Raw genomic sequence first — 21,350 nt, forward strand, 5'->3', positions numbered from 1 at the left:
ATCATTAAGTAATCAAGGATTGATGATAATGGAGATGTTAGTCTCATCATACCACCCTTGTGCTATCAAAAATGAAAGTAGTTGCACTGACTCATTATAGAACCTGATTAATAGTTAGCTATTTCATAATTTTTTATAATAGAAAAATATCATTAACTTTTCTCATGGGGCAATGGTAAACTGTCTTCAAAAGGTTTTCTTATTCGATCTTTTTTTTTTTTTTTTACATTGACCAGTTTATCATAAAAAATACAATTCAGGAAAAGCCAAATGGAAAAGATGCATAGAACAAGGTAGGTAGGTAGGGGTGTGGAGTGGTGGAGAGCTTCCATGCCCTCTGTGGGGGAAATCACTTTTCCAAAACGTTGATGTGTTCACCAACCTGTTTGTTGTTCAAGAGTTTTTATAACCCAGTCTTCAGCCCCCTCTCTTCACAGATAGCCAGTGGGTGGGGTTGAAATTCCCAATCCTTGAATCCCAATTTGGTCCTTCTGGGACCCACCCTATGTCACCTTATTAGCATAAGCTCTGGAGAGGTTTGTTAGAGATTTTATGACTAACAAAAGGCTCTCTTATCACTCAGGAAATTGCAAGGATTTTAGGTCTTCTTCTTTTTTTTTTTTTTAAAGTAGGCTCCACGCCCAGTGTGGAGCCCAACATGGGCCTTGAGTTCACAATCTTGAGATTATGACCTGAACTGAGATCAAGAGTCAGATGTTCAACCAGAGCCACCCAGACGCCCTTCTTCGTTTGATTCTAAATGATTTATTTTTAGGTATATAACTAATGACAAATAATTTTAAACTTTGGAACTGATATTCTCATTCCAGAAATTTAAGATAATAAACTCCTTCTCCATTGGTTTCTGGATTCTGGCTTTTCCCTTAAATACTTGTTTCCAAAACAGATGCCAAGGTGGATTCTTTAGTTCAGAAACCATTTTCAAAGAAGGAAGCCCTGAGGATAAGGTCTCAACCAAGCTTCCCAAAAGTCACAGTAACTGATTTTACAGACGGTAATCAGTAAAGCAAGCTCCTGTCCCCAGAGGATTGTGCTATGCATTCAGTATTATAAACCAACCTTGTAAACAAACTTTCATTTAACAACATTAGACTGAAATACATTGCATTTTTCTGTTTAAAAATAGGAAGTTGTCCAGGAAGAGTCAAAATTAAGTCAACATTTCACCTAATATTTTCAAAGTAAAACTGTAGTTCATTTTAGAAGTGAGCCCATTTAAATGAACTTAGATTATTTTTGAATTACGCCTAAGTAGACATTTGATTCTGTTGGACAGGACTGGGTGCTGGAGTGCCGCAGGTACCTGGCGAGACCGAATTTCTGCTTGAGCCAGTGTGTTAATGGAGGGGATGTTGCTGCCATCAAATGTGCTTCTTCTGGTGCTTATTCTATCCCGTTCATTTTGCACAGCTAGGAGAGAAAAATCACAGTATTCATTGGTCAATTCTTTTCACTACATGTCAGGAAATACAGTTTTAAATTCAAAAGTAATAGTATAAAAAGAAAGAAGGGTTTACGGGGCACAGGGGAAACCGTGGTATGACTGAGGCTATTTTTTATTCTGCACCACTTTTAAAAAGAAGGCCAAGCCTGTCATTAGATCTCATAAAATATTGCCTTTTGAAACTTCGTGATCGTAGGCGTGCCAGAAAGCGTTGGGTCAGTCAGTTTAACCATGCAGTATCTGTGATAGGATGGTTTTTCCATTCTCTCAACGTTAATAAAACTGTAAGATAAGTAGAGGAAGAGTATCGCCTGTGAGATTGCCGAAAGCAAAGAGTATATCCACCATCAGAAGATAGGAATCACAGATTTTGAAATTTCCGTTTTTTGTTTGTTTTTTTTTTTTTTCTCAAACACTAGGAGAAATGGAAAATGAATTTTATTTAGGAAAGGTGATTTTAAGCTTGCAATGTCATGATCTCTTATGAAACAATGTGCTTGGGACAGTAAACAATAATAAAGCAAAAGTTGCAGGAAGGGGTGTCTCCTGAGGAGACTAAGGTTTGAACATCAGCATTTTGGAAGGGCGAAGACATTAGTATCAAATAAAAAGCTTCTAGGAGAGAGCTAGATCTACTTGTTTCAGAAAGGAAAGGGAAAGTAATGGGTGTTTCTGAATTCCTTATTGAAAACAAGACTTTATTTTATTTATTTATTTTTTAAACATTTTAGTTATTTAGTTGACAGAGAGAAAGCACAAGTAGGGGGTGTAGCAAGCAGAGGCAGAGGGAGAGGAAGAAGGAGGCTCCTTGCTGAGGGGAAGCCCAGTGTGGGGCTTGATCGCAGGACCCTGGATCATGACCTGAGCTTAAGGCAGATGCTTAACTGACTGAGCCACCCAGGCTCCCTGAAAACTATGTTTTTAAATGTAAGGAAGAGTGAGAGAGAGAGTATTACCTTGTATATTTGTCATATAAGAATAATATAAGTCAAATATCAATGTTAGATTTTTTACTTATTTTTTAAAGATTTATTTATTTATTTTGAGAGAGAGTGAGTGAGTGTAGAAGTAGGAAGGGCAGAGGGAGAAAAAGAGTGAATCTCAAGGAGACACCATGCTTTGGCTCTGACATGGAACCAAAACTCAGAGTCCAATGCTAAACTGACTGAGCCATCCAGGTACCTCTCAACGTTAGGTTTTAAAACTTAGGAGGTAAATATATCTTCAGTTAACCAAAAAGAATGAAAACAAGGCCTATCGCCCCTAAATTACTTAGATCAATGCTCTACTCTGTTCTGCTGGAGAGAGAAGATATAAAACTACTAGAATTTTTAATTAAATTATTCTTTTATTAAAGAGATGCACCAATTTCTATGTCAAAAGCTACTATCTACCTCATACTTACTATTAGCCATGAAGTCATTAATTTGGAAGAGAAAATACTGGACTTGGCTTTTAAGAGTGAGTAGTGTTGAAGCTGGGAATGAATCATTAATATTTTATCTTAAAATCATATTTACTGGTAGCTTACTCTTTTTTCCCCACAGAAATGATCATTGATTTTCAGCCTAAACTGACTCATATGGAAATGCATATGTGGAGATAAAAAATTAAAATGTAAGCTATGCTTTAGTGAATTTCATTTACATGATCAATCCTCAGAAACATACCAAAAGATATTGTGAACATTTGTAATCTTACTGCTATCATTTTTAAAAAATATTTTGTTTATTTATTTGACAGAAAGAGATCACAAGTAGGAAGAGAGGCAGGCGGGGTTGGGGAGGAGAAGCAGGCTCCCCACTGAGCAGAGAGCCGGATGAGGGGCTTGATCACAGGACCCTGAGATCATGACCTGAGCTGAAGGCAGAGGTTTAACCCACTGAGCCAGCCAGGCGCCCCACTGCTATAATTTTTAACATAAAACCATGTTTATATAGGATTCTATCCAACTAACCTTGGTATTATGTTATTACTGTAAATAAGAAAAATATATCTTCAAAAGTTACTTCCTAATCTATTTAGAAAAAACTAATGCATTATTCTATGAATGGTAGGAGACATAATTTAACTATTTTTTAAAGTAATTTTCTTTCAAAACCTGTGAATTTTTAAAGGAAATAGAGGATTTTTGACTTTCTTATACTTATGTAGGAGTAGTGCTGGGGTTCAAATAGAAATAGATGAAACTGATTGACAAACTATGTAATAAATCCTAAAAACTACTAAATATTGCCATTAGAAATAAGTCATTTTATAATGACAAAGTGCTTCTCCTTTAATTTTGTAAACTTTATTTTGCCTTCTTTTGGAGACTAGTAATCCAAATGAAACCAATGGAATTTAGGTCTCTTTAAAAATATTATGACAGAGAAAAAACTAGCTATGTTCAAGGTAAGTTTGATATACTTTACATTTCTGTAGTATTTAACTTGATTTTTTTTTATGGTTTGTGAAATAGTTCTGAAAAATATTTCTTGGTATGTAATAGGCAAAAGCATGTGAACTGATAAGCATAAAATACTGCAGTGGTTATCTCCTGCCAAATGTCTACATGTGTTCAACAGATTTGTTTCCAAATTAACCACAGTTAGAATGTAGAATAATATAATCAGATTATTTACTACATTTGAAATGAAATTAAGAAACAGAGTATGTGGTCCACTGTCTCTGTTCCTCAATGGAATATAAGCTCCCTGAAAGGAAGGACTCTTTTTTCTGTTATGTTTACCACTGAAGCCTTAGCATCTGCAACAGTTTTTAGAAAGAAGTGCTCAATAAATATTTGCTAAATAAATAAATCAATGAATAAAAAGTTAATATTCAATCAATGTTTATGAGATAAAGATATTCAATTATTATTGACAATAAATGTGTGTTTAAAAGTGAGGTTTATACTTTCAAACTATTAAGAGATTTTGCCATTTCTCTTTTGAACAGGCTATCGGGATATTATTTAGATAATACTTCTCTTTCCAGGTATAACACAGTAGCAGAGGTACTAGTGTCTGGAATCAGACAATCATCAAAGACTGGGTGTCAGTGTCCTTGGGTAAATTCTTAAACTTAGGGAATTAGAGATTTCTCACTGAAGAAAATCAGAATTCACTTGAAAAAGTTATGTGAATGCATGGGGATGTATGTGTATAACAATTTCCACCAACAGTTATCATTATTATACGATGTATTATTACCTTCTTTTTTCATTCCTGCTCTGAAACACTTTCTTAATCGACAATATCTGCATTGATTCCTTTTGTCCTTGTCAACAACACATTGCCGACTGAACCTAGAATATCAAAGATATATTAATTTGCAGAAAATTGTTTACGAAACCAAAAACAAAAACAAACACACACAGATAAACAGATAAACAGACCTTGTGTATATATGGTCAAATTTGGCCCAACAGGAAGAATGTGTGAGAACAGTTACCTGCAACTTTTCCAGTCTAATGGTCAGCACATATGTGGAAATACAAGCCTCACTTCTCATGCAGTCTTTATAACAAAATAAAACTGAATGATATTTGACTTTTCACCAGTATACACACTATACATTATCACTCCTATCCTGAGTTGGGAAAGCCAAACCTCGTTTAAAAATCCTTGGCATGTGAATTCTAATCGCTTATTGCTAAATGATTTCAGTGTAATGGAGAATATATCAGAACTTCATTCCTCTGCACTTTCATGCTTTTCTCTTTTAAATATCCTTCTATTAATTTTAAATGTGCCTCAAATGCAACCGAAATTTACTCTAACTGCCGAACGACATATCCAGAGGTGAAAACAACACTTAAAGTATGGTCTCTGCATAATTAGGTACTATCTCACAACCACTAAAATGACTATAATCAGGGAAAAAAAGAAAAAAAAAACAGACAATAACAAGTGTCAATGAGGACGTGGAAAAACTGCAACCCTCATACACAGCTTCTGTAATATAAAATGATGCAGCTGTTTGGCCAAAAGTTCGGCAGTTTTTAAAGAAAAGTTAGACATTACAGTTAGCATATGACCCAGCAGTTCCACTCCTAGGTATATACACAAAAGAAATAAAAACATATGTTTGCTCAGAAATATGCACACAAATGTCCAAACTGCCATGATTCCTAACAGTCAAAATAAAGGGACAACCCAAAAGTCCATCAGCTGATGAACAGATAGATAAAATATGGTACACCTACGCAATGGATATTATTGTCTGGCAATGAATGGGAATGGAGTACTGATACATGGTACAACATGGGTGAACCCTGAAAACATATTCGAAGTAAAAGAAGTCAAGCATACCTGAGAGATACTGCTGTTTTGGTTTCAGGCCACCACAATAAAGCTAGTATCATCATTAAGTGAGTCAAATGAAATTTCTTGGTTTCCCAGTGTATATTAAAGTTATGTTTACACTATACCATAATCTACAAAGTGTGCAACAGCATAGTCTAAAATACCAATGTAATACCTTAATTAAAAATATTTTATTGCTAAAAACTGCCAACCATTATCTGAATGTTACAGGAGTTGTAACCACACTGATCACAGATCATCATAACAAATATAATAATAATAATGAAAAAGTTTGAAATATTGCAAGAATTACCCAACTGTGACTCACAGACACAAAGTGAGCAAATACTGATTGGAAAATGGCACCAAAAGACTTGCTCAACACAGGGTTGCCACAAACCTTCAATTTGTCAAAAAAAAAAAAAATGCAATGTCTGTGAAGCGCAGTGAAGTGAGGTGTGCTTGTAATTTAATTTCTATCAAATGTCCTGAAGAAACAAATCTATAGAAACAGAAAGTGCATTAATCATTGCCTATCATTGGAGGGGAGGGAGTTAAGGGAAATGGGGAGCAACAGCTTAAGGGGAGGAGGTCTCTTTACAGGGTGATGAAAATGTTTTAAGTTGGTTGTAGTGATGGTTGCACAACTCTGTGAACATACTCAAAACCTGAATTAAACACTTAAAAAAATTAAAATGTATGATCTCTGGAATTAAATGTGAGCTTGATGTCCAGTCCACCATTCACTCCTGATGGAACACGTGAGGATGTTATTTAAGATTCCCAAATTAATTTACAACTGCCAAATTGGAAGGACTTTCAGCAAAAAGTTGTGTGGATGTAGGGTAAATATAAATCATAGACTTTGGAGCAAATATCAATCATATAGTAAAAGAATAGTATTTCTTCCAAATTGTGTCATAAAATTACCCACATCCATATGTATTGGTATATTACTGATTATTTGTAATAATACCAATACCATTGATATTGATATTTTATCAAAGTACACTGATGATACAATGTATACTGTATCAGTATTACAAATATCAATTTGTAATAATTGGTATGTTACTGATTATTAATGATGGGAATAAAAGAACCTACTGATGATCTACAAAAGAAGATAGTTCTTCTCAAAATGATGGGTAGCCACTTTGAGCTGACTGAATATAAAATCTACTATAAAAGAACTGAGCTGGAAGAGAGGTATTTTTAGGATGAGGAAAAAGAACTGTTCACTTGGGAATTCATGGCTTCAGGATAAGGAATCCAATTACCAATAAATAAAAGAGGAAAATACAACTAACTAACATTAATGCAAAAATTGAATAAACATATTGAGCACCTTTTGGGTACAAGATCCCGGTGTAGGGATTAAACAAAGGAATATGACCTGTCTCCTCCATTCGAGGAAACTATAATCTAACAGAGTACACATACAAGTTTACAAACAGCCATAATAAAGAAAACATGATGTGAAAAATATTGAAACAACAATTTAAAAGTGGTTTAGAAGGAAAGCCCAACTTCAATGGGACAGAACTAAAATAGAAATAAAATTTGTACATCTGAGGAAATGGATAAATTTGAGACCAGCAAAATCCGAGCTTAAAAAACCTTTACATTCCTACACCTTCATTATTATAATAAGTATTTTCCAAATGGAAAATCACAGAATTTTTTGAATACCAAAATATGTAAAGAAGGCTAAGTTAGCAGCAATACTCATGATGAGAAGGTGTGAGTCGTCAAACTGTACATGTGGTGGGAATATTTTTTAATTCCAAAAGTTGTATGGGAACACTCCTTTCTCACTTTTCTCATACAGAAAGGGAAGAAATCTTGAAAGCCAGTGGTGCTGATATTTTGATTCTTAAAAGTCTTTGTTGAATTTAGTTGTTTGAATCACACTATTTTTCATATATATGTATTTCATCTTTAACAGAACATGACTCAAAATATATTGTTTACATGTTATGTTGTGTTTATTATCACTGTTAATTTTGTAAATTTTGTAAAATCACTGAATATTTAATGTAATCATAGATAAAATGTTTTTAATGAGGGAATCTACATGGTTTATTTTTTTATATCTAGAGCTTTAATGTAAATATATTTTTTTGTTTATCAAGAAGATTTTAAAGTAAATGATTTACTTTTTTTTTTTTAACCAACTTTAAGCCCTCCTGGAAAAATTACTAGACAACATTAGTTAGGTATTTGGAGAGTTATACATTAGCTTTTTCCAGACCCTAGAAATCAAATGGCGTCGTATTGTAAGGGAGATTAACTTTTTCCCAAATGTCCAGTTTGTTCATAAAATAACACAGCAATCCTATACATGCTACTCATCAGTAGAGCAAACATTGATATTTTTATGTTAGCATCAGTCACTTTTTTAATAGTCCATATTTCATACAGATGTAATCTACATTCCAGAACTGTCATTCTGAAGATTCAAGGTGGAGTATCTAATCCTAACTTGTACTACAATGTTCACTAGATATTTTTGAAGCTTACTAGAAATATGTGACATATACAATAGAGTTAAATATATTTTGGACAAAACATTGAATTCAATGGCAAAATTGTGGCATGAGAAATACACTTAAAATTTTAAGACTGAAAATTTAAGCTCACTCACTGACTTTGACAAGCTACTAAAATCATCCACACTTTTATAATTGTGTTTGAAAGACTCAGGAAGTAGAGATGTTAAAAAGAAAATCAAGATGCAGAAAAACCCCCAGATTGTGAAACCATTTAAATACAGATTTAAATAGGTCCACTGGTATATGAACATGTGGTAAAACAATAAAGAACAAAAGAAAAGACAAACACTACATTTCAGACAGTAGCTACTCTGGGAGGGAGGACAGAAACAGAAACCAATAGAGGAGGTGTGTTCACTAAAGGCTTCGACTATATTGTCTAGGATGGATGATAAGTATGTGGATTTTTTTATATGTTTTATAAGTCTAAAATGTTTCATAAAAAAGAACCACCTGTAGGAATGCATCCTGCATACACACCCACATACCCATACTTTTTTTTTTTTTAAGATTTTATTTATTTATTTGACAGACAGAGATTACAAGTAGGCAGAGAGGCAGGCAGAGAGAGAGGAGGAAGCAGGCTCCCTGCTGAGCAGAGAGCCCGATGTAGGCTCGATCCCAGGACCCTGGGATCATGACCTGAGCTGAAGGCAGAGACTTTAACCCACTGGGCCACCCAGGCACCCCCCACCTACCCATACTTTAAACACAGCTTACAGATTTTTTTTTTCCATACAGACTTTGTATGAAAATTCTGACTTCTTAAAAGATTTTATTTATTTATTTATTTATTTATTTATTTATTTGAGAGAGCGAGCGAGCGAGAGAACAAGAGAATAAGTGAGGGAAGGGGGAGAGGGAGAGACATAAGCAGACTCCATGCTGGGTGGGGAGCTGGACTCTGAGCACAATCTCAAGACCCCAAGATCACGACCTGAGCTGAAATTAAGAGTCAGATGCTAACTGACTAAACCACACGGGTGCTCCAAAAGCCCTGATTTTATCCCTTACTTCTTGCACGCCATTTTGAAATGCCTCTAAAGATAACTTTCTCAAAAGGAGCATCTCAAGTACCTGCAGGAATAAACATGACTCTTGCGTATGCTGCGTCTGAAGAAGCCCTTACACCCATCACAGCTTGATGCTCCGTAATGCTTTCCTGTTGCTCGGTCCCCACATATGGCACATAGGCAGTTGACACCATTGTCTGTGGTATTCATACTTGTTGTCTCTGGAGCAGAGCTATCTGTTAAAGAAAAAGCAGAGTAGCCTTCAAGTTAATACTAAGTATTTCTTATTTATATTACCCTACTAATTATTCACAGGCTCAAAACAGTCCATTTCCTTGACCTCTTGGAGCACACTAGTGCTCTCCTTTTAACCACTGGCCACTTCTGCCAGTCTCCATTCCAGTCTTCCCTCACATATTTCTGGAGATTAAACTTCGGGACACCATAGGTCTAAGTCCCCCCAAATATACTCTTTCCTAGGGAAAACCCATTTGGTCCCATGATGTTAAATAATATGTATATGAGAGAAAAATCCCCAGATTTTCTCTCTAGCCCTGATGTCATCTGTGGGTATCAGTCTGAAATGCCCAAATACCTTTTTAACTACTTCACTTTAAAGTTTAATAGGAGGGGCATCTGGGTGGCTCAGAGGGTTAAGCCTCTGCCTTTGGCTCAGGTCATGGTCCCAGGATCCTGGGATCGAACCCCATACCCAGCTCTCTGCTCAGCAGAGAGCCTGCTTCTCCCTCTCTCTTTGCCTGCCTCTGCCTACTTATGATCTCCGTCTGTCAAATAAATAAATAAATAAATAATCTTTAAAAAAAAAAAAAGTTTAATAGGAATTGCCAATTAATGTCCCAAAACACAACTCTTCTATTTTCCCCCTCAAATTTGTTCTTCCTTCAGTCTTCCCTGTCATTCAGTCAATGGTTCCATCCAGTACCTTGGGCCAATAACCTGGTGGTCTTCATTGGATTCTCCCCATCATTGTTCATATCTAATCTAAGTCCATATTTGAAATACATATCGAATTCACAACTTTTCACCCTTTTACCATGCTCACCCTTACCCAATCGACTATACTCTTTCCCCTACATTACTGCAATAGGCTCTTATCTAATTTTTCTGTTTCCACCCTTGCTCCCCTACTGTTTATTACCCCAAAGTGCTCTTGGAACAAGAAATTCACATCATTATTAGTCTTCTGTCCCTAACCCTCAGAAACAGAATAAAGCCTGTGCATCTCAGGCTTGCTTTAAAGCCTTGTGTGTCAAAGCCCCCTCCCACCTCTCTGACTCCATTACTTGGTACTACTTTCCATCCTGTTCACTCTTCAACAATGTCGCCTTTTTAACCTCCTTCGAGTTGGCAGCTTCCATCTCTGAATCTTCACCTTTGCTACTCCTGCCTCGAAGGAAAGTTCTTCCTCAAGGATGTTTTTGAACTGGTGGTCTGATTTCTGCTCCAGTCTCTGTCTATGAACTATTCTCTGAACACATCTAAGAGTCCTCCTTCATCTGCCCTCCAAGGAGAATCTAGAACCCTAATTATTTTTTTTTAATAACTACTTCATTCTTAAAAATTATGTACTAGTCTGTTCATTTACCACCCCCTTTCCCTACAGCATATAAACTTCATGATGTTAGAGAACTTAGATCTGTCTAAATTCTAACATAACAACTCATCATATCTTGAATATAACAAAAGATAAAATTAAAGTCTGTCGTGTGTCAATTATATTCTGTGAAAACACATATATTCTGCTTACTAATACTTCTGACAGACATTACCATATATAATTTCGTCAAGGAAAACCTTAATGAGAGTATGTTTAAGGGTTAATCATGTGATGTTATGGAGTTTAACGTGAGGAATTTTTCTTTTTGGTAACATAAACAAAATTGGTTTAGAAATAAGACAGAAGTGTTAGGATTGATTATATTCTAGATTTATGGAAACGGGAAAAAAATTCAGCTCTAGCTTCCAGTTTAAAGTCAAACTTACATATTGTTAACAACATTATTACAAAACAAGGTAGACAACGCAAAAGTCAGTTGTGTTACATATTTATGCTAAATCTGTCCTTATTTAGTAATACACAGTCTTTTAAAAAATCATGATTCTCTGGAGACAAATATACTATTAAATATCTTTAATCAAATCTAAACCTAAGGAATAAAAATGGTGATTTCCCAAGATTTGCACTAAGGGTTTCTTTTAATTCTCTTCATGCTAAAATTTCAGAATTTATCTTCTAAGGATTAAAAAAATCTTCCCACTAATAAGCTGTTGTTTATTATAAATATAATGAGATTAGCAGTTGTAAAACTGAAGAGCATAGCAGAACCTTGCCCTATCCTGAGTAGAAGATACATTCTCAATCCCGAACTATACCACACACACACACACACACACACACACACACACACACACATTTTTCAAAGTATACATAATTACTAGATTTGAGGTGTTCTAACAATTATAAGTAATCTTGGACAAGACATTTACTTGGGAAAAACCTAAATACAAAGTCAACAATAAACTATATTATATAAAGACCTGAACTCTAAGCAATCCATGCCTTATTTGAAGTTAAAAAGTTACAGTACATAAATACCAAGAGATTTGTGAGGCTAAACATTAGCTTGTCAAGTAGTAAAGTTATAATATAAGCCTTTATTTCCTTTCATACTGGGTTCAGTGCAAAACTTAGAGTAATTTTAAATGAAGTTTCTCATCAACAGCCATTGAGAAGTGAAACGACAGGAGGAGGCAACCAGTAAAAGCCTCCAGCGTTCTGTATGTCATTTTAAATACCGCATAGAAAATGTACTTCACAGCCAGTCTGCCAACGTTACTTACCACTGGGATTTACAGTAAATAAAGTAACTTCTGAAACTGTTCTTTTTACCTTAACTGGCCTATGACAGAATTCTGAGGTCACTTTGTTACGCGAAACTAGACTTTTAAAGACTCAACATAAATGAGCCATAACAGTATTAACTTAAATTTTGTGAGGAAATGCAGATACATAGTCTTAAAAGCCAAGCCCTGGATTCTTCAGCAAGGAGATACAGAGCGACCACCTGGGAAGCTCCGTTCTTACCCCTCCCATTATACCTGCTTTCCTTTATGTCTACAAGTAGATGAGGACTCACCATTGGAATTATACAGAATCTGCATAGTTTCAAACTCCAAAGTTGTGTAAGTTGGGTCCAATACTTCACTGTAATTTGCCATCTCCATGTCCAGTATCGGTTCTGATACCCTCATCATTGACTTAGAAACACACATACAAGTGCCACCACAGGCCAGCGTGTGTGATGGCTGCTGGGCTTTCAATCTGTGAGTGATAATCCAAAGTTAACTGTTACTGTTAACAGTGACTTACGTGGGAGGAGCTGTAAAACTGTAAACTCCTCTGCAGGCCATATTCTGCTCACTTCTTTCTCTTTTATGGCATACGAAAGCAATTCCTTGTGATAATCTTGGAATGCTTCATGGAATCACCTTATCTGAAGTGCTTAGTGGACGAATATGATTTCCTAAATTGATTCCCAGTAGACAATAAATGATGTCATTAAGTAGTTAAAAATAGAAAAGAGAATCTCTCGGGTTTCAAGTATTTGTAACATGATTTATGCCATGCAAGGGGCTGAAATCACATACCACATGTTCTAAAAAATGGGATTTTACTGTTATAAATCTGATGCCTAGACTGTAAGTTAACACTTAACATAAGCACTTAACAATTTCCATTTTTCTTACTGTACAATAGAGCTAACTTTGTTTATGTTGGGGTAAAACATCTATAATTTGAAATGACAAGGATTTGTGATAAATTACAGTAGTAGCCTGGACATAACCCTAATACGGCTGGACATATTCTCCTTAACTATCTACTTAGGAATCTGTGTCCCTTGAATGTTTGTAAACTTCCCAAGGACACAACTACTATAGTTGCTAGCACGTTGTAGGCATTCTATAAAAAATAGCTACATGAGTAAGTTTTCATTTCTTTTTACTTCTGATGCTTACTACATTCTAGGCACTGAACTGAAATAGAATTATCCTTAACATGTGTGGACCTATCCATTCCCATCATCAACCTCTAATACCTAGCATCTATATAGCACAGTACACCTTTTACACGCACACGTGGCAAGAAACATTTAGAATTTGGGGAACATTTAGAAGATAGGATTCAATGATTATATTTTACTTCTGAGAATACATTTATTGATTTTATCTTCCAAGAAAGAATTTCAGCCACATTTACATTATAAAGTCAGAATCTCATTTCCTATGTTTGTTAAAAACTATGGCAAAGTAATAGTTCTTATTCAACTTCTTAATACCATAAACCTTGTGAATATTGTATGTTAGAAAATTGTTACATTTTTCATAGGAAGCCCAGCCTCTTAAAATATACTCAAAACAATGTGAAGAATTTGAGAAGAAAATAGTGGAGTCATTTTAGCAATCAGATTCACTAATTAACTCAACAGTGATCACTGAATAGTTCACTTGCCTTCATATTCTGTAGCACTCCTAATTGCGAGGATCGTATCTGAGGGATACATTTTAGGGACTGATTCTCTTTAGTGAAGGCTAACTGTATTTATTCATTTTTGGAGAGGTGGACAGCAAGAGAATCCCGTGGTTTTCGTTCGCATGAATTAGTTCTCACTTGTGAAGAAGTAACACAGACATGTTTCCTGTGTGAACCAAGGCAGTGAATTGTGCATAGCTCACAGTCTTTCTCGTCTATGTGGTAACTAAATAAGGCTGAGGAATGTCACCCATAAAGGTGTCCCAAAAGAAGGAAAAGAAGAAAAGAGAAAGGTAGAGAGTCATTCTTTTACAGAACTCAAAACACTAAGAAAAATGTGGATATAGCTCAGAAGAACAGTGCTGTCATAGTTTATCGTTCTACTCCATCCTGCATCCCCGGGGGGGGGGGGCACCACTATTGGGCCAGGGCATTTTCCTTGAAGGGGGAAGGAGCTACACTTCATCCCAGCACAGATCCTCAAGCAGTCACTAGCAATTAATCAGAGCTGGCTTTCAAGATGAAACCTGTTTCCCATCCATGTTATTGTAAATTATTTTTTTTTCATTCTATAGAGTAAAAACTTGAGAATTTCCAGAAGATAAAGCAGATCCAAATAGCAGGCATATCACCTCAAGTGGGTAGTTTGTCTTCCTAATGATACTCAGATGTGGAAACACCCACAGCATCCAGTCAGGTTCAGTCCAGTGAAGAGAAAACTCTTTATGTTCTATATTCTTGAATAAATTACAAAGTACAGTAGAAGACTTCTTGTCTTAAGTGCCAGGATTGGTAATTCACTGAACTCATTCAGCAAATAAAATAATTAGAACAGAAAATTGTGAAAATGGTGTATCCGTTCTTAATAGTGTTTTCAACTTAAATGTATAAAATGCTGCTGTTTTGTTGGCTAACCAAGACTTCTTATTCGAGTAAGTACTCACTGCTTATGATTTCTTACTAAATTTTTTGTTTGTATAAATCTCATACACTGCCTTTGATGTCTATTTTTATTTTTTAATTGAGGAAAAAGTCAAAGCTATCAGTAAAACCTAAATGCAGAAGCCTTTTAAAATTTTATACTTTTTAAAAATACTTTATATATTTTAATCCACTTGCTTTTATCCACTTCCAAAGTATCCACTAGGTTTTTGTTGGGAAAAAAAAAAAATCTCTTTTAATGCTCAGGCTTCAGTAAATTATGCAATGTTTAACTAGAAGGTGATGAAATAAGAAGAGCAAATGACATAACCATGCTACATAACAAATACAATTGACCTTTGATAACTATATACAGTTGGTCAGATGGTCAGGGGACACTGCAACACTTTTCCCAATAGCCAAGATGGAAAAAAATATAAGTGTCCACAAATGGATGGACAGAGAAAGTGTGCCATACAATGAAATACTATTCAGCCTTAAAAAGGAATAAACTATTGATACACACTACACCATAGATAAACCTTCAAAACATTATGCTAAATAAAATAAGCCAGTCACAGAAAAAGCTACTACATGATTACACCAAAATGAGAAATCTATAGTCAAACCTACAGATTCAATGAGAAGAACTATGGTTGCCAGGGGCCAGGAGGATGGAGAAATGGGGAGTGATTAATTAAAAAGTATAAAATTTCAGTTAAGCAAGAGGAATAAGCTATAGATAATCATACAGCATCCTAACTGTCAATAATATTATACTGTAAGTTAAAAATTTGTTTAAAAAGTAGATGTTAAATGTTAAATGTTCTTACTAAATTAAAATAAAATAGATTTATGAAGAAAATCATGGGGAAATGATCTACCTTAGCAGTAATCAGAAAAAATGTAGAATAGAACAGTTAATGGTACAAACAAAAAAAGGTGCCTACTACTTAAGGAAGTCAACCTACTCTGAAAACTAATTAGTATGTTCCACAAAAGGAAGTTCAAAACCTGAGATAACTCGGAGTTGGCTAAAGGGAGATTAGAGTTTTTCTTGTATTGATTTTAACATGAGATAGCTTGTTAATTACTTTCATATATGACCAATACCTCTTCTCTACTTCCAAAATTAATTAGGCTAAATTGAGAATATTTTTATTTGCTTAAAAAAAAAGTAGGAAAAGGACAGCAAGATGGATGTGAAAGAAAAGAAAAAAAAAGGAAAAGAAGAAAATGTCACAGAGAAAAAATTTTAGTCATGGTTACTTTTGGATTTTTAATTATGCATCATAATCTGAGGAAGTATCACATTCTTTAGTATTTTTGTGTTTTTTATGCTATAATGATTGTGGAATATTCATAATTTAGGATATGTGATTTTTGGAAACGTGCATAGCATAATTGAACAAAATAAAATTATATAATTTAATTGTATAAACCTTAGCTACATAAAACATTTATGGTATTTGTTTGCATATTTTCACATTAAAATTCAGGTATTTTCGGGAAAAAGACAGATGGACACCACACAGGGAGTCTTTCATTATTGCTTTACCAAGTACTTCTTATGGGTAAAATTCATTAAGGCTACATTAGATTAAAAGCTTAAGTAGTTATTAAGAGAACTATATTAATTTTATGCCTATGTGATAGAGAAATAATTATCCTTAAATAAATGGAACTTACTAAACCCTACATTCAGCATAAATTTATGAGTACTTTTAAGCTTATTTCTAAAGGTTTAATTGGGAAAAACATCAAAAATTCATGCTAATTCCTAAGATAGTAATTTATAGTAAGTAGCATATATTTGCTAACGTAGAATTATATTAACTTAATCTAGATCCAAAAATATAGTACATGTGATAAACTATGACCTACTGAAAATCTCCCTTAACAGAGGTCACTTTGTAGTATATGTTCTGTAAGCTGAGCAAAATGTTAGTGTTATCATGGTTTGTGGGCCAAGATGTACCTTCTTAGCCCCAGTGTAGGGCAGTTCACTCCAGAGAGAAAAACACTATTAGTTGTAGATAAAAGGTCAATATTAAAAAGCATAACTAATATTCCTGAAAAATGTTTCTCTTAGAGCAATGGTTTTCTAAACCGACATGTGAAATATTTATTTAAATTTCTTTAGAGCAACATAAATGAAAACTATATGGTGTTTAAAGAAGACAAGAACTCAGCTCACTATTGACTATCCAAGATAATAGCAGAAACATTTCTATCTTATCTGTAAGACTATTAAGTCTGTTAAATTGTTCTGTATTTCATATTTAATTTAATCATTCCTTCATAGCATGTTTTAAAATAGAAAACAGGCTAATAAAAATCAAGGTTATTTTCATAAAAGAATTTTCATAAAAAGTATTTTTGTTTTATTAACAGGTTTTTTATTTTAAATTATGAAAAATAATTTTCACGAAAATAATCTGGAATGTTAATATCAATATTAAAACATTTCATTTTAAAGTTAGAGTTAATAAACTTTTTCCTGTAATCTGATTTCTTTGAGGTTAATTTTCATTACCAAAAATACCATATTAACCCCAAAAGCACATTAGTAGTTTCTCTTGTTTCCATATTCTACCTTTTCAAGTATGAAGATTAAATAAATGTGATCCCTAAAAGTTAGATGAAGAATAAAAACTATCCACATCAATGGATAGTTTTCAATGTAAGGAAACCATTAAGTGGAGAATTAAGCATTCATTTAAAGCAAAGCTACTTTTCACTTTTCAAAAATAACTTCATTTAAAAAAAAGCATTATTTTCCTTGCTGCCACTGTCTTGACCTAACTATCATTCCTCTTGAAATAGAAATTTTGTCTCTTCTCACACTTTAATGAGGGAAACAAGCATATTAAAAAATTAAAACAAACAAAAATAGACATTTTAATCTTCAAAGCAAGTTGCTATTACTGACGTGCAAAGAAAGAAGTTTGGCACTGGCTGTAATGATGGGATTCTATTTTCAAAGAGCTTCATAAATCCTTTCTTAAAGTCCAGATTATATAGCATTTTTATATAAACCAAAACAATTCTCCTTGTCTTTTCTTTCTTCTTTTTCTGATGATCATGCAATGATCGGAATGACCACATGACTTGCCTAATCAGTCATTCCCAACATTAAAAAATGTCCACTATTATTATTTTTGGAACACACCTCTATCCTAAAATTGATGAAAAATTTTCACACTTAAACTGAGCTTCTATAGATTTTGTTTACATATTGTTATAATTCTCTGTGAATAAGTATAATTATCCATAGCTCACTGTTCAATTTACATTGCTCTTTAATTCATGACTATAGCCCAAGGAAGCAACTGTAAATCTTTATTTTAGATTCACCATTTATCTGATCAATGCAAATAACTCCCATCACTACTAAAAAGTGCCATTTTATAGAAAAATCTAAGTACACTGCACAGAGATAAACAGCATCTTATGAAATAGCTGAATTTGTTTAAAAATATGTTACTATTCTTTATAATATGCACAACTGTCTCAAATATTCATATTATTTCCTTTTTTCTCATTAAAAGATCAGATTATTTAAAAGCAGTTATATAAATAAATGTAAAGCCTAAAACTAAAGAGTAGAGACTGTATTAGCATGAAATCAGTTACTGTTAGGATAGACCAAGGGGTACTGCACAGCCCAGACATAAATGTAACCAAGAAAACATTCTGAGGAACAGGGGAGAAGTGATAGGAGAAATCTGCATATATTAAACCTGCCTTCAAGGTCAGTTGCCTTGTGATTCAAAACAGACTCTCCTTTTCAGGAGATAAGGAGCTGATTAGTACTAAATTATTAACTGAAATATAGATTATACTGGTAAGGAAAATAAAAAAAGTCTGGATATAAGGAACGTTAGGATTCGACAGTCACTTATTTCTGCATTGCCTTTTTACAATGGGTATTACCATTGTCGCCACTGCAAACTCAGCGAAGTTAGTCAGAATATTCAAGATTGTGGTGGCACTCTGATACCAAAGTTGCTGCATTATGCAAAATGAAGAGAAGGAAGTTGTCAGTTTGGGTCAGTACCTATTTCAAGTATGTTCTGAAGAGGTATAATATTTAATAAAAATAGCAGCAGTTTTACTATGCTGAGTGCAGTTAGATTTGAACATTTTGAACAAATGTACTATGACTGTAAATTTACTATCTTGGAGCCCAATCTATCCATCCAGATATCCATCCATCCATCCATCCATCCACCCCTACCTCTATATAAATATGTAAGTTACTGTTTCTTCATTCAAAAAATGTAGTAACACACCATACACACATAAATGCATGCTCAATATTCCTCTTTCAAGCTTTTTTATATACCCAGGAAGAACATATTAACGTGACTTCTTTTTTTTAAAGATTTTATTTATTTATTTGACAGACAGAGATCACAAGTAAGCATAAAGGCAGGCAGAGAGAGAGAGAGGGAAGCAGGCTCCCTGCTGAGCAGAGAGCCTGCTTTGGGGCTCGATCCCAGGACCCTGAGATCATGACTTGAGCCGAAGGCAGAGGCTTTAACCCACTGAGCCACCCAGGCACCCAGGCGCCTTAACATGACACTTAATTTAGAGAAAACTAAGTAATATTTGCCTCTCCATTTAATAAAGGTAGTTATACTAAATTTATTTCACCTCCTTTTAAATAGATTTCTTTTTGAAAAAAGCAACTGATTTTTTGAATATACCATAATGAAGTGTTCCTTTTGGAATAAAAACACAGGACCAAATTAAAATGATATTAACAGGTAAGCTCGTGGCATTTAGCAAACTATTATTTCAAAATTAAAGTAACAGGCTATTATCGCTCTCAAGTAAGTAATTTGTACTTGTTTAATGTTTAACTTATACATTAGGCCAGTGATTCAGAAATTTTGCTGCACAACAGAATCATCTGGAAAAGTTTTAAAGACCACAAGGCCCAAGTTGCATCATATGTTAATTAAATCAGAACATAGGATGGAGTCAGGTATCAGAGTTTTTTTTTTTAATATTTTATGTATTTATTTGATAGAGAGAGATCACAGATAGGCAAAGAGAGAAGAAGGGAAGCAGGCTCCCCGCTAAACAGAGAGCCCGAAGCGGGGCTCGATCCCAGGACCCTGGGATCATGACCTGAGCCGAAGGCAGAGGCTTTAATCCACTGAGCCACCCAGGTGCCCCAGTATCAGAGTTTTAAAAGATTTGTAAGTGATTCCAATGTGCAATGAAGTCTAGAAACCACTGCTTTCAGCTGTAAGTTACTCTTTATTCACTATTCATTCAAGTTACTCTTTATTCATTATTGTATCTCTAGGGCCTAGAATATTGTCTGTCACATGAGGAGTCTGCCACACTCCCCAAATACTTACTGAATGTACTAACAAAATACGTATGTGAATAATTAACTTTGAGACAGGAGAGCATTTATATTGAACACGTAAGTACATTTTGTATGCCAAGCACTTTTCTAGTCACTGAGTATTTTTACATGAACAAAGAAAATCCCTGCCCTCATGAAACTTATAATCACATAATAATAATAATAATAATAATAATAAATAATAAACTTATAATCACAAAATAATAAAAAATAGTAACAACAGCAGCAGCAATAACAATAACAATTTATATCTTTATAAAGAGATGAATAATGAAAACCACTTTCCACTGGATCCACAAAGCTGGACTGAAAAATGTAAATCTGTTTACCTGGTTTGCAGGTAAACAGAAAGAGGTATAAACCCTCCTATTCACTGATTCTTCAGTGACTGTCTTATTTTACACAGTTGTGTTCTCTTAGGAATTTCAGAGGGACAATACTGCAAAAACTGAATTGGGAAATAGAACCTCTGCTCCTAGGAGAAATAGAGGGTTAAGTACCTGTGAGCCTCTGACCAGATTTTTATCAGCCAATTTGCAACCTTGGTTTATGTGGGTTTCTGTTTTAAGACCCCTCATATTCATTAACATTGAACTTGTAGCCAACAGCATTATTAACTCATGCCTGAACGAAGCTTATCTAAAACATATTTTTCAGAGTTCTTGCATTAGGAACACTAGACAGTACTTTAGTACTACACTTAGGAGTCATTTTAAATAGCAAAATCACCAAACAAAACAAAACAAAACACACACAAATGAGAAAACCATGGCATTAAATATGTTGCGAAAAGGACATTTACTGGTATGAGAGCTGAAAGAAGAAGGCAGAGCATTGCCTTGCATGATCTCAACTGGGCACAAGCCTATTGAGCAACTCATACTTTTCACCAGTCAGCAGATCCAAGAATGCCTGCAAATGGACCTTGAGTATTGATTTTGAGGTTAGAAATATACAGTAGTAAGCAGGCATATTTGCAATCACGGAACCTGCAAATAATGAAGAACCACCATACATATGTATATGTGTTACTGAGATTTTCAATATGCAATAAAAAGCAAGATATTCATTGGTTGTGTAACATATTAATTATACATTGAAACAAAGAAAATTTCCTGAGAATTACAAAGTCCTTTGTAGTCTTTCATATATATATATGTATATATATA

At 34.3% G+C, this 21,350-nt stretch overlaps 1 protein-coding gene across 5 annotated transcripts in view; it reads right to left on the reverse strand.

The window, feature by feature from the left end:
• HNF4G (hepatocyte nuclear factor 4 gamma) overlaps positions 1-21,350 on the reverse strand; it is a 120,549-nt gene that overhangs the window by 14,398 nt on the left and 84,801 nt on the right. For 2 of the 5 annotated variants that reach the window (XM_082719808.1, XM_082719807.1), the window contains 4 exons: positions 12,481-12,665; positions 9,387-9,558; positions 4,660-4,754; positions 1,325-1,431 (listed from right to left, as the gene is read on the reverse strand). In XM_082719808.1, coding sequence (XP_082575934.1) covers positions 1,325-1,431; positions 4,660-4,754; positions 9,387-9,558; positions 12,481-12,616 — 510 coding nt within the window. In that variant the 5' untranslated portion in view covers positions 12,617-12,665. Of the gene's footprint in view, positions 1-1,324; positions 1,432-4,659; positions 4,755-9,386; positions 9,559-12,480; positions 12,666-12,713; positions 12,845-21,350 lie in introns of those variants that run through there. The other 3 variants (XM_082719809.1, XM_082719811.1, XM_082719810.1) reach the window with 2 other exon arrangements.

The sequence above is a fragment of the Mustela nivalis genome, assembly GCF_964662115.1.
Source record: "Mustela nivalis genome assembly, chromosome: 2".
Lineage (NCBI taxonomy): Eukaryota > Metazoa > Chordata > Mammalia > Carnivora > Mustelidae > Mustela > Mustela nivalis.